The sequence below is a fragment of the Leguminivora glycinivorella genome, chromosome Z, assembly GCF_023078275.1.
Source record: "Leguminivora glycinivorella isolate SPB_JAAS2020 chromosome Z, LegGlyc_1.1, whole genome shotgun sequence".
Lineage (NCBI taxonomy): Eukaryota > Metazoa > Arthropoda > Insecta > Lepidoptera > Tortricidae > Leguminivora > Leguminivora glycinivorella.
This window is the reverse complement of record NC_062998.1, coordinates 10,179,050-10,198,894: the sequence shown is the minus strand read 5'-3', so window position 1 is coordinate 10,198,894 and position 19,845 is coordinate 10,179,050. Positions and strand designations below refer to the sequence as shown.

The window sequence follows — 19,845 nt, the reverse complement described above, 5'->3', positions numbered from 1 at the left end:
TTAGAGTCTTAACTATCCTGAGGTCTTTGAATAAATAGCACTGTAACTGGTATGTACTTCAAAATTTATTTTAGAAACTACTCCATACCATACCGACTTTAAACGGTTGGGGGATAAAGTTGATATGATGATAAGATAACACCCACTGCACGTGGATTATCACAAAATAGCATTGTCGGGCGAGATCAGTTCTTGGGTGGGTGACCAGTGACCACCCAATTATCTATAGTAGACCAGGAAAGAGGATTTGATTTTGTTAATACCTATAAATGTTTTTGTCATAATGAGCAATATATTGTTATATACTACTTTCATTTATTGATTACTTCAATCAATTTAATTATCTTATTATTATATCTCAATAATAATTTAATTTTAGACCTAATAAGATCCATAAGGGATCATTTTGTTTATCTAATTAAGATACTTTTCTATTAGTCATCGATTAAAGGTCCAACCTAAGCTTATTAGTCTGTTCAAGTAGAACATATTTACAGACATGACAATATATTGGAAACAGAAGGGATTGTATACAGTTGTAATTATTAAATTTAATGAGAATTGTTATTTGCTGTTTTCCACAATATCTGTATAGGATTTGCTAATCTCAAGGAGCTTATGCACATTTTGTTGTCTAATTATGATCTTTATTAATCTTACTGCAGACATAAGCATAAAACATCAACATAAGAGTGTGGTTAAAGTTATCACAGCCCCTAAATAATTACATTATATGTTCTATATATAATGCTGTCCTGCTAGTGATTACCACCTCGTTTAGTATTGTGTTATAAATTTCTTTTTTGTGAGAAATACTAGAACAAATAAGTAAAATAGTGATTAATACCTAAAACGTCATATTTTTAAATATACCTATATATATAAACATTACATAAATTATTAAAATACAACACAATGGAATTAGGTTTAGCTAGGGTAGCAAGCTAGCAAGTTAATTGATTAATTGGGAAGTAACGGACTAACTACTTGGTATAGTTTGTAAGTAAGGGACTATTTTGCTTGGTTAAGTGATTAATTGACGACTTTTAAATAATGCTTTTTAAAACCAAACAGAGGCTATCTGGTCTAAATACTCAAGTCACCGTTTAGCGACAAAGGTTTTAAATAGAGGTTTAGGTGATGGACTTTCAGCTCCAAACATGCCTCAGGATGCACCAGGACTGGGAAAATATTTTTGCTCCCATCTTAGAATATTAATATTATATACAATCAACGATTAGTACCTGCATACAGCAGATACAAAGTCAGTCTACTTATTGACAATTAAATCAAGACTTTGAAACTTATAGTCTCGAATTATTATTATATGTCCTATAATATTTATTTATTTATTCATATATATGGCTAGTAGGTATAGGTAGGTAGGTAGGGTAAAATAAGTTTATCGAGGACAGTGATATCCTCTGAAGTTTATATATATGTAAAGAGTAATAATAAAACCTTTCATATTCTTAGGTCAATGGGTGATACCCAGAGGCTATGTTTGTATGGAATATAAATACACAAGGTATAACTATGACTTCATATATATCATTTATGTCGAACATATTAAATAATTGACAAGGGTAACAAGCACACAATGCCCGTGTTTTCTTTTTATGTATGTTTTATAGACTATTTAATACTAAATGATTAGGTATTAATTTATCTCTATTATGTCTTTTCATTTTACAAATTATAATTATCATGTCTCACATTAAACACCTAAGGTAAAAGTCATGAAGACACTGCTTAACAGTGAATAAAAGGTTTGGTAACGCATGGGATGCTTCAGATAACTGGAATTTACCAATATATTATATTAGATATCAATATTTGTTATACAGGTTAAGATATTTAACTCAGTAGATGGGTTGCACACACAGGTTGCTCCTAGTAAGGACCTATTACAATAGCAGGATAGACCCTGCAGACTGTTTTCCTCGAGTCAATTCTACCTGAAATATTTCACATAGCAAGTAATGCTATTGCTTTTTAGTTTACTTTCGATACAATTTGATCCATGATATATGTATATATATTATATACAACCATAATGCCTGTCAGGAATACAAGATTGTAAGCTTTTTGAGTGGATTTCTGAGATAAATTGTTTTGTAAATTATTTCATTACCTCTAAACATCTACAATGTTATTATATCCAGGACAAAATACAAATATAATGACAAGATTAAACGAACTTACCTGAAGTGAAGTTCAATCTTGATTATATGAAGTATTTTGTCCTGGATAGGGGATAGTCCCACCCTCCTCGAGTAACCATGAGTCCATGGTCACTTCCCATTTAGTGCGTGATTACTCTAAACTATATGAAACGTCAGGGTGACAGTTCATGTCAATTCTTTTCTTTTTGGCATCTATAAACGATTCGCGAGGTTTGTAGCGCTGGCGCGGGATAACTACAATGTTATTATATCCAGGACAAAATACTTCATATAATCAAGATTGAACTTCACTTCAGGTAAGTTCGTTTAATCTTGTCATTGTATGCAAATGTATCGTTGTTCTCTTCTCCATCTCAAAATGTTTGCCGGGCAACTCGGTTCCTATAGACCCTTGTAAGCTTCATCAGGGGAATCGGCCCTGTTCATCAGTCGCTGGGTCGCTGCCACAAAATTAATAGGTTTAGTTTAGGTATTAAACCTTCTTTCATGTTTAAAATATGTAGAATAAATTTGACACCTAGGCATCACGAAGAATGGCGTGTCAATGACTGACATACAGGGGTTAATTATGTTCTTTTTAATGGATAGACGAAATAGCAAAATACAGTTAGTTACCTACATAAAACAATACGCAAACATACTCAGCAAAATGAAGAATTCACAGAAATCTCTGTAGGTACGACGTAAGTCCAAATTTATTATCAGTCTCCGCTTCCCGTTCTTTTTGAGTGAGAGGATCTCATGCAACGGCACTTACATACGTACACCGTGGAGTGTGATGTTATATAGATAAGCTACATACCTAATATACCTATTGTCTATCAATGGTCACAAAAATAAGTGTTTTAGCGGTAGCGGGCCTCTGTCTATTGTTGCTACCATACTTAGCCCGTTGTGCGAGGACTATCTAGATCACTCACTGCTATAAGATAGGTCATAATATGTCCATGATCATTGAGCATCCATTGAGTTACTTGATGCCTATGCCTACATAATGATGCCCATTAAATTTTGTGATCAATATTGTCACGCTCTCATGAAACCACTTACCTATATGACTGCTTCTAATTTCTGCATCACTAGTTAAAATTCAACCGTTGCTATTTATCTCTGATTATCATAGTCGTTTTTTATCGGCAGGTGAAAGTTAGGTGTGGCGATCGAGAACCGAGAACCCAGTGCTGCGCGCGCGCCGTCGACTAACGACAAATAGCAGTGTTTTTTTTATATTCTCTGGATGCGAATGTTTTAAGCCACAAACAGTGTAATGTGAAGTGACATATTGTGGACAAAGTGACAGTGGCAATATGAGGGCTGATGATCAGCGGGTGCTGATCCCGTTCCCCTGCAGAGCCGAGGGCTGGTTAGACAGATGCGGTAAGTTGTTTAGCATTTTTGATTTTTAATCACAGCTTGCAGCACTACCAAATAATGGCCGGGATATACGAGGCAACTTCTTCAAACTAGGATATATAAAGCCGGACAGCTTGTTGGTAAGCTTTCTATAATACTGTTACTGTCCTGACTTGGACAGATGATAATGCTGTCAACTTGATACCAGTAATTTTAAGCAGTTAGGTCTCTGCGCACAATTAGCCAAACGGATACTTTACCAACCACACACGAATCTAGTTCGCATGCCAGGATAGGTGTTAGGTCACCCTTTGCGGCAACAACCAGAAAGATTTGTCAACATTTCTTTACAGTTAACAAACGAAAACAAGCATAGCAGCACCTGGTTTCACTTGTTCCAGGTTTAATGTGTACTTCCTGTATAAACTACCTGCCGTAGGTACATACGTTCATTCAAGAAAACTAAGCAGAAAAAAATCATCTGCATTGAGTCATGGACTAAAGGGTTATTTTTTTCCTACTTCGCCGTTACTCCGGACTTCGTCTTCAGGGTTGCAGGACATCTCACACGCGATTCGCATTGGTGCAGTTTCTATTTCGAACGTTACATTGGCCGGTGTGCTATTTGGAGCTGTTTACGTAAGTGCTCAATGAGTGAGATGTAGGTGAGGTGAGCAAGCGAGAGCTAAAGGTCACATTCTTTAGCACGTTTTCAAAACAAGGTGTTAGTTACGATCTAAATCGTTAACAAAAGGAAAAACATTGGGAACATCTCTCAACCTATGCTTATGGGTCAACGGGTTATTTTATTAGTATCATTGCTCGTTTTCAAATATCTAAAAAAATACAACGATCACTTGTTTCTTCAATAGTAAAACCCTTTTCTGACGAGCTACGATTTTCTTAATTTGTATATTGACATTATTGACATACGCATTAAGGGTTCTTAATCTGTGTTGTTGCATTTTCACCAAAATAAAACCAATATCAGTCTACACCACTGATGACTGCACACGCTGTACGTGTTTCTTGAATATTAAATTGTCCATATTAAAAATATTAGGAAGCAGTCGTTAACAAGAAAATTAGATGTAGGTATCTAGCAATAAATCTTCACTCCAGTCGACCAATTATAATTTAAGTATTAGGTCGAATTTGGGCAACGATGACAGGCACACTCGTTCTTGGTAGTTTATGACTTGAATTGGTTTTGATTTGTAGGCGCGCAGGCGTTATTGGTCTAATTGTTAAATGGCACAACAGTGCGGTACGAATGGGGTACGAAGTTGCATGCTGGTGTCCCAATCCCAACACTGTCGCATCACTGTGTTGGTGGTGCTTTGATCAATAATCGTAAGGGTTTCCAATTCCATTGTATTTCATACCTATACCTATTTTCTATGACAGACGTCGAAACATGATGTCGTAAAGTCGTGTTCTATAATCCATGCAGACTTTAGATAATATATATATCGTCACTACTTTTTAAAAAACTTGTATCTTCGTCTGTCAATGAAAAGAAAATTGTAGTAAGTATGTATGGAATGCAAATAGACTTTCTGCGTTTTAACTTTGAGGAGCAGCGTGAGATACGAGATTTTTTTAAAGTAGTGACGATATGCAACAACAGTATCGAAGTTGATGTTACATAAATTCTAAATCAAGCACATCATTTCACGATTTTCATGTAACTGTGATCTAATTGCCTTATTTATTTATTATTTTTTCTTGTAGAGCAAGTAAGTTTACATAATTCTCTTTGCTCTAACCATGTTACTTCTATAAAAAGTAACGGATGCCAATTTTATCTATCAAGTAAAGATAACAAGTACACGTACGTTACTTTTTACCGTCTGTGGTACTTACCTACAGTAGCGTAAGTCCATTAAAAGTGCGGCTAATTGTGTCCCCTAAATTGGACGCGGGTTGCATGGCGCTTATTCACTCAGTGTAGCTCTTAATCAATTCTTTAAATGTAAGCGACCTCTTGATGGTTTCAAGTTCCCTAACCTCTGATATACTTGTTTGCGTTTACCTACAACGAAGTCAAAATGACGTAGCAATTTCGTCGACTGGATGTCGTCGTACAACGGTGTTCTTTTGACGTAGGACCACAGAATTGACAGAATAAACAATGTAATGTGTAGCCTGGCAAAAAAGAGTAGAAATTAATTAAAATTTTGGAAAAAAACCCGATACGGATAAGAACACTCCCGACTAACTCAGCTATCAAACAAAAAAACTAAATCTAAATCAGGCCATCCGTTCGGGACCTATGATACCACAGACAGATACACACACAAACAGACAGACAGATACGTCAGACTTATAACACCCCGTCGTGTTTGCTTCGGGGGTTAAAGGCAGAATCGCAGTGTCGTCCCGTTTCCTGACTACGATTGTACTACTTTTTAATTTCTACTTTAATTTTCCTAGTTTGTTCCTACAGCTGTAGCTCTAAAGTATACAAAAGTAAAGAGGATCCTACTTATTTACTTTGTAAGTCCAGAATGGACTTACCGGTCCCGCGACTTAATTTCACTTTCTAAGAATAAAACTTGAATCTTAGAAACCGAGAAATTATTTACTTAAGTTTCCTTACCTCGATGCCACTTTATATACTAAGAATAGAAACATAGTCGGCAACACAGATTGGTAAGACTTAAGAAATGTTAGAATACCATAACCCTAGTCGCTCTATATTCTGAACATTAATTCTATTAGATCATTTCTATAGAATACGACGAAAGTACATAGGTACGCAGCGGAGCGTACGTGTCATGGGCGATGCCGTGATAATTAGGGAAATTTTTGCGTAATTATGATAATACCCCCAATTTGTCAAATGTCATATGGAACCTTTAATTTCATGACATACTAACCATAGCACCGTCCTAGTGACGGGGCACCAAGTTATGGTTTGGAGGTGTGGCGAGTTGTAAACGTTGTACTGATTAATGGGTGGTCATCCTCATACACGGAATTTGTGCGTCTTTCGCAGTAACTCACGAAGAAGATTAATTTCTACTCATATCAAAGTTATTTGAATTTCGTGTGTTTTATAGAGGTATATTGATGTAATTTAATATCTCAACAGGTTATATTTCCCTGCTCAAGAGTTCGCACGGCTTATCCAATTTGTTTCTAGACAAGCTTCAAGCTGCATTTGATATTCGGCTCAACTTAACTAATCAGTAAACAGCTTCGGCTTCGGTCCGACGCACGCTATTTACAAGTCTTACAACATGTAATCATATAATTATATACACAAATTATTGTACCCTGCAGTCGCTCCATCAGTTGCGAGCCGCGTCATAATTCCGTACTAATCACAGTTGCAGTACGAGTAGATAACATTTTTAACAAGCTGACAGTTTACAAGATATTGATAGTTGGGAGTTGGGATATTCAACTGAAGTGCCGTATCGGAAACTTTCTTACTACCTACGAAAGAACTTTAAGCTGCTCTCGTTTAATATTTTTCTGTGCTTACTGCTTGGCTTCTTACAGCATTTGCAACTCGCAAGAAAATTTTATTCCTGAAATATCCTCGATAGTTATGGAACTACCCATGCATTGCATGTCATACCGAAAGTAGCCAAGAATAATAGAAAATACAAATCTAAAAGTAAATAGAGCTTGCCAACAGAATGTTATTGCAAGAAAATGAAATTATGATTATGAATATTGAATAGATTAACAATGCGCAGGTTATCGTCAAGAGAGCTAGTCAATCGCTGTGTGCCCTACTTGCAGTGAAAACTATACGGGCAGCGTTGTGGTTTTCTATCGGGTTTCGGTCCACCACGCTAGGGCTCAGCCACTTGCTTTCTAATTACTCTTGACGAATCTCGACTTTTTCATAATTATATCAATGATGCATATTTGTGTCGCTTAACTTCAAAACTGGGTAAATCCATTCTGCTATAAGGTTGATTATCTTTCAGATCATATAATATTTTTTATACTTACACCCTGTTTTTATTGAATTCCGTTAACTCTTAGGGAAGGTTCTTTAGATCAAATACAATTAATTTCTCTAAGAAACTAGGGTCTTAACTCTTACGGTTAACGAGTTATTAAAAAAATAAAGATAATTACTGAACACGTGTGTGACAGCCTTTCCCAATTCCTAATGTTAGTTGTTTTGACATGTGCCGTCAATCACTTGACACTTGACTTGGCCGAATGTTATTCTTAAGAATACCCTTAAGGGTCTCTCGCACTAATAAATTCATTTATTATGTATGATAATAATGAAAAAAATTTTTATGCGGATTTAACTAAAAGTCATATACAGGATGGTTCCTGATAATGAACCTAGCTACGTGTCGAATTTAACGGAAAACAAAAAAAACACGGTGTATATTCAACCTTAAGGCAGAATGGATTTACCCAGGTTTGAAGTTAAGTGACACATTTTATCGTCACATTTACGACACTTAAGCATCGTAAAGTGTAAATACATAGGTAGTAAAAGTGCGGTTAAAGTGAAACTGCCTCTTTCCCTTAATTCTCGGTTATAGGTAGCTACATAATGTAAGTAAGATAGGGACAAAGACGAACTTGTCCCGATTGAAATAATCAATAACTATCTCGATCTACTAATGACAGGCGTCTTGATTTATCTTATTCATAAAATGAGTTCGTCGTCGATATGTAGGTATCGTAACAGTAATGGGCCAAAAATGGCATGGCAAGCTGATATGATATCTAAAAGTTCATCTCAACATGAATGATAATCAGATATAGCTTTATATGGCTTGAAACTGGCTGGTGTAACGGTTTGGTATTTGTTGCCAAATGTGTTGCGTGACTGAGGCATTAGGGCGCCGATGATACAAAAAAATGGTTCGAATTCAAATTAGACAGGAACATTATTATATCGCAATCAATTAACAAACCATATATGTATAAACTATGCGCGATTTGTGAAAAAAGGTAAAAAACCACGCCAAACTTGTTTTTTAACATTGAAAAGGAAAGGAGATTCTCATTTGGGTTGTTTTTTCTAATGTTTGTTAAGGAAGTACTCATTCATTTCTCAGCAGGTTTTATTTATTATAAACTTAAGAAGTTGTTATTGATACGATTAGGCATAGAATAAATGTGCCTGGTTTACCAAATCAAGCAAATCTGAAGTAAGTAGTAACTAGACTAGATAATTAGATACTCCGAAATAAGTATGCTTTTCCTGCCTCGTTAGTTTATCTAGGTACTTCTCGGTACCCCATACCATACTGGTTTTATAAGTAAACCTCGCAGGGTCTCCATGCCATCTCACTACGTCTTGTGGGGCATGCTCCACTGATACAGAATTTCTAACCTGGCGGGGATTCCAAGAAAAGGTTACATATTGAAACTCGGACTTATTATACTAAATAGTTAACTTAAATCTAAAATAGGCTCTCGAGGCATTGTCCTCAGGCAGTGAAAATAATATTATGTTTAATGACGAGAGATATAAATTTATGGCTTGGTCAACATTAATATTACCACAGAATATATAATAGTATATTACCTCCTCTTGTCAACACTTATTCATGTTATTATTATGACATCAGCGACCTCAACCTAATAATTATGTTGTAGTGCAAATGCGCCTAAATAATAAAATTAGCTGATTGTGAAAAGCAATTATATTGCAATTTTGCATACAAATTAAACTCATGTACCTACTGGAACTAATAATTCATTGCCACGGACCAATGGCCATCTAGTTGTAAACCAAGCCATGTGGGTCGATGCTGCATATTTTAGTTTCTTTCATAGTAGTTAGTGGGTACCTGTCAATGCACTATTTCGCATACACTTGAAGAAAAAAACTGTTTAGCAATAATAATTATTGATCATGAGGAGCCTCGTCGATATTTTGCTGTGCTGCGGTTTATCCTATGTTACATCTTGTTACTAGCAAAAATGTATTGTATTTATGTTTACCCACAATACATATACCTACCTAGCTATCTACACGACGTAGCAATCCTTCTGAGAAATTATGTGAGTATAGGTATTAAATATGGACAAGGAAAAAGCCGTAGTATGCATACGCGGCGTTGTAAAGTGTACATATTTATTTTTGGGCACCTTTTCTACGAGTATGTTCATTTTAATACCTTGAGTGCACGAATATATTCATATTCACTGGCTTGACAGAAACTTGGATACATTTAGCCTTTTTATTAATATGTGATTCCTATTTACTTTCCAAATTACTTTGTATCATAAATCTTAATACTGTGTGCGTAAGTGAAAATATACATTTTTGCGCAAATGAGGAAGGAACAAACATTCAAAGTCTTAGAATTATTGTACAAATAATTATATATATAACTCGCACACTTACACAACAGTACCTTTAGGAAACACATAATATAAGTAAAAGTTGTCATAAACCAGTCTTCATCAGACGTTGAGTTAGATTAGCTCGTTTAGTGACTGTTTATATACGGATAGGTATTGAATGGCCTAACGCCCACATCGAAAGTAGCATCATCATCATCATCATCAGCATCTGATTAGATCTATTAGGATGTACAGTAGTTGCGTAAAAAGATACGGTCTGTCTGCTAAAACTCTTAATCACATATTATGAACTGGAATGAATTATACGAGACCCAGAAATTCAAAAAGTAAGATAACGGTTAATTGATTATGAACGAATATATAACAAAGTATGCCTGTTACTTCCACTATATGCTAATTATAATGGGTAACCGCTAAAGCTATTCACTTGAATTTGGTATGACATAGTTTGAACTTCCAGGAATACCTTTACCATACGTAGGCCATTTTTTGCCAAACTAAGCTATACATTTTAGTAACGACGAATAGCTAGGTACCTTGACTGTTTTTAGTTGTGATCACTTTCGTCAAAGCATTTAAATGAGGCGTAAATTGTTGGGGCTACGAGCTACGAGTAATAAGCTCATTTATGACACGACTTTCGTGGAGTCGCAATGTCATGTTCATGTTCCTAGTATTGTGTACCAGAAAGTTAGGTCTGCTTCGGTCACGTCTGTGTCTCGCACGACCGGGGCTGGTCGCGAGAAGAAATTGAATTTAGTCATCTCGGATATTAGTATGCGAAAAGCATCGCGCCGCGACACGACAGGGTGTGTAACACGATTGTTGTGTCAGCGATTTGACTCGACTGTTTTTTGTATTTATATTGTTTGTATATTTACTACCGGTGACACCATTGTAGCGGAGCATCAAGCATATCCGAATAGGACTAAGGAGCTATATGGTCTTGCGTTTTCGTCAAAACCTGTATTTATTTATATACATATTTATTTAAAAACAAAAGTGCGACATATTCGGGATTTGCTTCTATGAACGTCTCTCTTTTTATTTTTTCTAAATGTGCACATACAAATATTCATTTGTAATAAATGGATGATCACTGAATGACTCGTTCGTAGGGGTTGTACTGTGACAAAAAAGAGATACAATAAAACAGTATTCATCATAGGAAGTAGCGTTCTCTCTATACTTCCGATTTAGATACATTTCTTTTACTTGTCCTCAAATGTAGTCTCTATAACTTAGTTTCTAGTTGATGTTTCTACTAAAAGTACAGTGAGATATTTTTTCTCATATTCTCTTTCATTTGTTTTGTTTAACTAGATACTTATTAAAAATCGAAATAAGATGTCATATATTAAAGAAAAAATGACGAGCACCACCAGTGGTGAAGGCCGGATTCGAACCGGCGTCTTTTAGCAATCCGGGCCAAACGCCATCACCCCTAGGCCACCTCGCCACAGCGGAAGCCGTCGAAATTTCTCTTCTATATGTCATCTTTGTAAGACTAGGCGTCTTTGACCAACTCTAAGGGCAAGCAGTAGGTGCTTGCAAAATAATTTGATTTGTTCCCATAGTTGCGTGTAGATACTTATTTTTTCTTAATTTACCTAATAACTTCTGAACTAACCCTAATCTAGCGCACACTCCTAACCATAATTAGTTCTCACGGTTAGAAGTTAATAAACATATATAATCTTATGTACTATTTATAAAGTAACACTAGTTGTATTCCGGGAGTGAGGACGGCACGGCGCTCGGGGCTCCGTTAGTCAGGTGGAGACGTCAACACGTGCCGCGCCTGTGAATGACATTATGTAGGTATTGTAGAAAGTAAACTCTCCAGTCACAAAGCGCCTTCGCGACACCGACTAGCCACGGGCCATTGTTACTCGTACAACAAACAAGATTACCACTATCTCCCCAACTACCTTATCTCCATCTAAATACGAATGCTTTGCTAGAGAGTAAGATATTATTTAAACACATAATTATACTTAAGATTCATTAGTAAAATATTATTCGCGTTCACACAGTAATTCTTATGGTTTTGCAGTTTTGTTAATTATTCAAGGTGTCTTTGTTTAAAGAGTAGAAAGTATGAAATGTTTTTGCTTTTGTTTTTGCATTCTCATTCCAAGTTCTTGCCTACTTGTTGGATGAACAGGTTGACAATGCCCCGTGAATAAGTTAATTGAGTTGTAAGTGCTTAGTGTAGATTTTTTCGGAATCGGATAGCTATATAGATAGGGGTGATTCGAAGGGTGAGCGCCAACAATCTAATGAACGCACTCGACTAAGGGGGACGGGATTCGCATTCGAAAATTGGGTAATTATGCACCCGAGGCGTTGTGCCTAGGGGCCGTGAGGGCCGTCGAGCCCATAAATCTGGATAACTATCCGATATCCAGATAACTGCAGGCCATTGCAATGTCTTATATAGATTGAATCCGGTGGAATGTCCATCGAATCGAATAATTATTGCTTTCCGACTGGGGTTCTATACAGATACATTCGATATTTCGTGAAGTGTCTCCTGTAAGCTGACTACTCTGAGTAGGGAGTGGTATCAGCAGCAATGGGAATGTGCATCTGAGTATACACACATTGCATCACTGACATACGAGTAGTGCTGTGTTGCGTAAACCGGCAATCTATTGGAGACAAACTGTGTCAATATTATTAGTAGCATTTTTTTCTTTTTGTATCGAGAACGTTTAGCAGTTACTTACAACGAAATATAATTTAAAACATTAGCACCAAACCTTTGGTAGCACCAAACCGTCTGTTAGCGAATTTACCGAATGCAATTTTTTTTGTATGGAAATTTCCATAGACTTCTGCTGCGAGACGTTAATATATCTGTTAACTGTGGTTGATGCAATTGGCCCACTGTGTGGTTCTGCAAAATTCCAAAATGAAGCTATGATATTTATAACTAAAAGGTAAATTAGACAAAGTGGCCATCTTAAAAAGTTATGCTAGGTAAATAAGAGTAAGCAAATCTGTGCGAATTAGGCCCGGGGCCGATTTTTGAGTCTCACGGCGTTCGAATTCAGAAAATTGTCACTGAAAATGGTAGGCAATTCACCGTTTTCAACCGGTATTTTATTGAAAGTAAGACTCAAAAATCGGCCCCCAGATCGACAAAGCAAAATTCATCTCACACTTTATTAGTCTTTTTGTGTTTTCTTGCCAATCTTGTATACCTATGTCGCGAGTTCACTAGGACATGAAATCGTGCGACTAGGTCTGACATGTCACGTCACGTACCTACTTAAATGTTACCGCGAAATACGGTAGCATTAGAATACTTCTAGCACAGCAATGTTAAAAATGCAAAGTGACACAGAGTTCGCAGCAAAATACTTATTATGTATTATACGTCAATATTTCGCCTAACTGAACTTGATGCTACCTTACTTCTTATGTTTGTAAAGGTACAGTAAATTTCAGAGTATATTTTTGTACGAGTTAGTTTTTACGATACGTTGTCATGAGTGTCATGACTCCTAATCGTAGTGACTTCATCTGAAACATGGCCCGTAGCGAATTCCAGCCTTCGTGCCGTAACCTTAACTAATGCTGATTAAATCTTACCGGTCTTTAAGAGTTAAGTGGTCATTTCGTGGTAATCCTACGGTTTATACGGTCACTCTCGCATGTTTTATTATCACTGTTCTAATAATTGAAATAGGTATAAAGCAAATCCGGTACTCACTGGAAAAATAAAATAACAACATTATTGCGGAGGATGGGAAATTGCCACTCTCGCAAAGCTTTCCTTAGCTTACACACAAACTCACGCCAGTATTCTCAAACGGAGTAGGCCGAGCACATGAAAGTGCTCAAATTTCAGTGCCACCCTTGACACTTAAAAGAGGCTGAAAGAAAACCAAAATTGTGATATTAGGTTAGGTTTTTCAAATAAGTAACCTTTTTTCAAATAAGTAAATCTTTGTTGTTAGCCAATCAGAGATGTGGTCAATTGGTGTGCTCCCAAAAGTCAGCGTAGATTGTGAGGGCCGAATCGATTAAATGAATATTTAGAACTATCATCCAATTATAAGTTTACAGAGGTCAGGGAAGCGCTCCTCCCACTGCTGCAGCTTATTTGCTACAAATGGGAGCGGGTCATCGGCTTGTCTGACAACTATTAGTCATCACTATTTATTTGTAGTTAACAAATAGGCAATATACTATACACGGTGAATCTGAGTAACCCGACAAAAAACCCGACAGCGTATTTCCTAATCCCATTTGAAGACTAAAATGTCGTATGTACACTTTTCTGGATTTCGCCAAGGTATTTTTGAGTTATTACCTCAGTACAAAAGGCCTTTTTAACGGCGTTGATGCCATTATGGAGACATTGGAGAATTTGGAGACTAGTCTCACTATCCTCATTATAGATGTCAAAAAAGTGACATGTAAAAAGTGACATTCGAAAATGAGGTTTGTAGAAAAAAAACGCTTAAACTCATTTTTAAATATTAAAAAAAAAAACTTTTAGGTACTTTTTTTGGAAATACATTAATCTGAAAAAAATAGGTACAATTATTTTTTCTTTTGGCCTCAAAAATGCATGGTTAATTCAGATCCACTGTGTATAAGTACAGTATTGATCATAAATATGTTGTAGGTATGTTTAAAATTTTAATATGTATTTTATATTTACTTACAAGATTTACTCGTTTTAATAACCATAACAGGAGCCGAAAGGGAAGTGTGCGCGGTTGCGCTTCCCAAAGGTCCGGAACACCATTGTTCCGCGATGAGACTAATGAGAAATATATACAAATATGAAAAGGCGTAATATTATCTGCTGCTGCTGTTATGATTATGACCGAGACTGTTGTAACTGTTGTAAAGTATTCGTTAGATACATATTGCATACACACAAACACAAATCAAGTTGTATATCTACACCTACCTCTCTCTGGCTTGTTTAAAATCTAGTTGCTTAGTTGTAAATATTCCACAAATAATTCAATAATTCAATAATTAAATAATTAATTGTAAATTTCTGTTTGGTCCAATGGTTGACTGGTAGAGAATGCCTTAAGGCATTAAGTTCGCCATTTGTACTTTATGTTGTGCAATAAAGGTTAAATAAATAAATAAATAAATAATTTGGAACTTTCGTGTTACATTCTACCATTTATTTTACGGGTTGTGGTATGTATCACAGGCATTACATCAAACGACACGCATGTAGACTACCTAAACATTTGACAAATAAAATAAGATCAAACCGTAGGTACAGTCACGGACTTTAATTGTTGATCAACTTCTAGCTCATTTTATACTGGAACGTCATAGCTTAACTATGCTTAACTATGAATGGCCAGTATAAAATGACCTAGAAGTGGATCAACAATTAAAGTCCGTGACCGTACGTACCTGATCAATCGAAAGTTTGTTACATTTTTACAAGCTTTTATCTCTGCTTTTAGCTCTGGATGCTTTATTAAACTGGCCCTACTTACTTTTAATTGTATTTTAGTTCATGAAGGACTGTGCGCTGTGCGTCAAATATTTGAAGTTTTGTTTCCCGATTTCCGATTTATTAGATTTTCCGTGAAAAGACGAATGTACCACGATAAAATTTTGAACAGAAAATTATTTTTGTATGCGTTCGTGACCAAATTATACACAAAACGCCTTTGGCCATGATCAAGCCGTGTAGGGTGTAACGGTTTAAAGTCGATCCAACCTTCTTGGTTTAAATAATCTCAACAGCCTTAACTAATCACAAACATACCGTTTGATAGATTATTTACTTTGCATTACAAACGTGTATGTAAAGGTATTTGAAGGTTGCCGAGGTATCAAACCGACTCTTCTATCCATAAAGGACACCATGTCACGCTCAACGGCCAAAATATACAAGATCAGAATTTTAATGATGCAATTGCGACAGGCTGATACGATCTATAAGTACTTGTGAGAAGAAACCACAGAATGCCGGTTGTAATAAATCGCCAAGTTGTTGATGTCCTGTCGGGTAGGTTACGTTGTCGTAATTTGTCGTTGTGGCTGTATAACTATGGTCGTACTACTAGTAGTGTAACGCCGTGTCTTGCGGCGACGGTCGCGCGACCGTCGCCGTCGCGTCTCATCGCGTCGTCTACTTCCATATCGATAAGGTGTGTTTTCGTATGCGTCGCATCGCCGTCGCGCGACCGTCGCCCACGCAAGCCACGGCGTAAGTATGTGATTTTTCACACAAATAGCCCGAATCGAAAAGTCAAGATTATAAGTATACCATGGAATTAGTACTTTTACTGGCAGGGTCGATATTATCAACCAGGCTGAAGCAGCTTGTTATTGTAACTAGTATGTTATATCATTGAATGTTGGATTTATTAGCATTAGATACTAGGAAAATTATTTCTATGGTTTAGCAACTAATTATTTTTCATTTCATACAGACAAGAGTATTTGTGCACAATCCGTGACATCGCGTAAAATAAATAATGTATTATTCTTAATATAAAAGTAATAAATTATAACAAAGTCGTTAAAATTTAAAAGTCTGTTATGCGAACTTCCTCGATAGTCTGAGAAAAAATGTTACAGTTAGAAAGTATACGGCAAGCCTTATTGAATTTTGTAGGTTTGCGTAACATTGTCGTAATTGATCGCCGTAATTGGCCAGTTTGAGAAGTTCCTTCCCTCTATAAACGAATTCAAGTACTTTGAAGTCACCGTATACTATACTCCAATTGCTAATTCGAGTCCAAAAAAACTACGACAGATACGTCAATGTCACAGCTGTCAATGTCACTTATGTCACTGTCAAAATACTTTTCAGGTTTCGCCAACCTTCTACATTCTTTATTTGGCACGTAAGAAATCCAAGAATACTTGATGATAAAATTGTGAAGAAAATTCGTTTTAGTTTTTTTGTTTTAATTCTCATACAACAAATTAGTTCCACCGGTCGCCACTAATGATAAATGTTGGTAATTCGCATTATATTACGTGTATTTGTGACAATCAACATCACCTTCATTCACGTTGCTAATAATAATAAAACTTAAACCAGACAAATGTATGCACTAAAGATGCCCTGTCTCAGTCAGGTGCAATTTTCGCCAATGTTTATTAAATTAGTCATTGGAGTCTAACAACCAAACTGAATGCTTGTGGACATATTTGTAACAGTTCATTACCATTGTTTTTTCGTTAACGGCCAGAGGACGAGTACAGCGTTTCTTTCTTGGGGAAAGAATCACCTGACGAGAAGGCCCTGGTTCAGGTTCCATCATACTCGTACTTTTGCGCTTGCGCTCACGCAAAGTCCTCGTAGAAAACACAATCTTAACAACGATTTGAAATAACAGTAACTGAACAGAAAACAAAAACTTAACAAAAAACAAAAACTCAACAAACATTCAAACAATCAGAACAGAAGTTAGACGTCGAATAAGAATGTCAAATTCAAATACAGCTTGACAGACCATGGTGTCATGGCCGCTTCCAAAACAATGGCGGCCGTGGCAACCATAAAGCCCACTATACACTACTTCGCTGATTAGCTAATTGTAAAATATATGTATAAAAAATTGGTCACAATATCTATATCATCAATAGCACAGAATATATAATAGTACAAGTACAGAAGGCCCACTGCTTTGATGTTCACGAAATGCCGCCTTTTAAATGCCTACAAAATTCTAACAAAAAAACGAGCCGCACGTGCGCAGCGTCGGACGATAGGGTTGTCTATGGATTAAAACGAATTAATACTCAGATGAAATGTTATGCTATTACATTCCAGTCTTGGGTACTTTTTAGGTAATATGTACAGTATTTTATATATTTTTGGTTAAGTCCCAACATCAAAAGCTTTATTGAACTTTTCCGTGGGACTTAATCAATAGTAGATCTGTGTAAGATTGTCCTATTTTACTGTAGATGTCTGTTTATCTAAGCACCATTAGCCATTAACACGTGGACATCGCATATAAAAATTAAAAAAAAAACTCGCGACGTAAAGTAACAATAGAAAGTGCGAACGTGCGTTCCGTGAGAACGCGCGCCACCCCTGATTAGGCCGCGAACTCGCGGCCGCCAGCATGTACTTGTAGCACGGCGATAGAATCGCGGAGTGAGCCGCCCCTGTCAATAGTTTGTTCTATACCGCAAAATATAGCACCAAATGTTATTGATACCTGAAGTGATACAAGCGCAATACCAACTTTACAACTAAAAATCACGGAAAAAAAGAAAAAAAATCGAGCGACCTAGTATTTATGTAAATAATAAAAGACTATTAAATATATAAATCAAAGGATTGAAATAAATAATAAATAATTTATCTTGGCGTGTGTTTTTATAAAAAAGGATTATACTATTTTACAAACATTTTATTGCAGTGGCAACATCGTAGTAGTTTTTTTGGACTCGAATTAGCAATTGGAGTATAGGGCCCATTTCTCTAAAGATAATATTATTAGTACGTTGCCATGGCAACCCATACGATTTGACAATTCGTGGACTAAAGCCTCCGCCACACAAAGCGTTTTGATAGCCTAGCGTTAGCGGAGCGCAATGATAGCACGCAATCCGTGCTCGTTAGTTCCCGCCGGCGTCCGCTGGGCGCGACGCCAGCGTTCGTCCGGCGCACCGCTAACGCTCCGCCTACGCTCTCAAAACGCGCATGTGTGGCCGAGGGTGTCCTGCCGTTTCGCCAAAAAACGTTTCGTCAAATTTCATTTCCCAATAATCATATCGCAATAGTTTCATTTCCCAAAGTATTGTTTGGCAAAGGTATGTTTCGCAATGAATTTGTTTGGTCAAATTATCATTTGGCACAATTTTACTTAGTCAAATTTTATTTAAACAAAACTTTATTTCGCAAACGTTTTTAATGGCAAAACTTATATCCCAAAAACATGTTTGGTCAAAATTTCACATCGCAAATTTCGAAAATATTTAGGCATTTGCATTTTCATTTCTACGGGATTAATTTAATTTACCGAAGATTTATGATGCCAAATTAAACAAAATTGTCAAATGATAATTTCAGTTTTATTCCCAAGGCTTCAGTTGGACAAGAAAAGTTTGCTCAACTTTATTTTTGTCAAATTAATTACTGGACAAAATTATTTTGTCAACTATTTTTTGTCAAAAAATGTTTCTACAAATTACACCATGCAAAACCACGTTTGACAATAAATATTACAAGGCATAAATGTAATGTAATAATTTTATTAGTATTGTAACAGAAAACTCGTGTGCGACAGGGTCAGTTTAGGTGCGACGACGAGCGAAGCGAGGAGGAGCGTGTTAGGTTGACAGTGAGCAAACTGGAAATGGCTTTTTAAAGTACTTAAAAATTAAGAACATAATGGTCTTGAAAACATAAATTAAGGTTTCTCTTTAATAAAATGTATCCGGACATGTAAGTGAAAATGTCATCCTTGACATTTGCAGCAGGAGGAAAAAAAGTACGACATACACATTATTTCACACAAATCTTGGACACAAAGTATAAAATCAACAAACAAATTTCTAGTGCGCCATTTAATTACAATATATTGGGAAATGGAAATTTTGCCTAACAATACCTTTGACTAAATAATATTTGGTAAAATGAAATTTGACCAAGTAAATATTTTGGGAAACAAATACTTGCCAAAAAAAGTTTTGCTAAATGTCAATTTGCGATAAGTTGTTTTGCCAAACGTTTATTTGGGAAATGATAATTTGGGAATAATAGTTTGGGATGTGAAACTTTGGGAAACGTTTTTTGGCGAATCGTCAGTAAACCGTGGCCGAGCTTTAATAGTCAAAAATATCGTTCGAGAAATAGGCCCCTGTAGGGCTATTAAATTATGCTTGCAATTATGTCAATTATGTCACATATTTGCCAGAACGTGACGGATGCTTGATCCACGTAGATAAGTAATAAAATTGCAAGCATCATAGGCCTGCCCTGCTGCTTATCAGATGTACAACATTAACATTAATCAAGCAGGTTTGCCTGCAA

The 19,845-nt window shown here is 36.2% G+C and overlaps 1 protein-coding gene across 1 annotated transcript in view; it reads left to right on the top strand.

The window, feature by feature from the left end:
* LOC125241849 (ras GTPase-activating protein raskol) overlaps positions 1 to 19,845 on the top strand; it is a 217,887-nt gene that overhangs the window by 3,462 nt on the left and 194,580 nt on the right. Inside the window, exon 2 of the mRNA XM_048150520.1 lies at positions 3,327 to 3,563. Within this exon, the coding sequence (XP_048006477.1) occupies positions 3,494 to 3,563 (70 nt within the window). The 5' untranslated portion in view covers positions 3,327 to 3,493. The remainder of the gene's footprint in view (positions 1 to 3,326; positions 3,564 to 19,845) is intronic.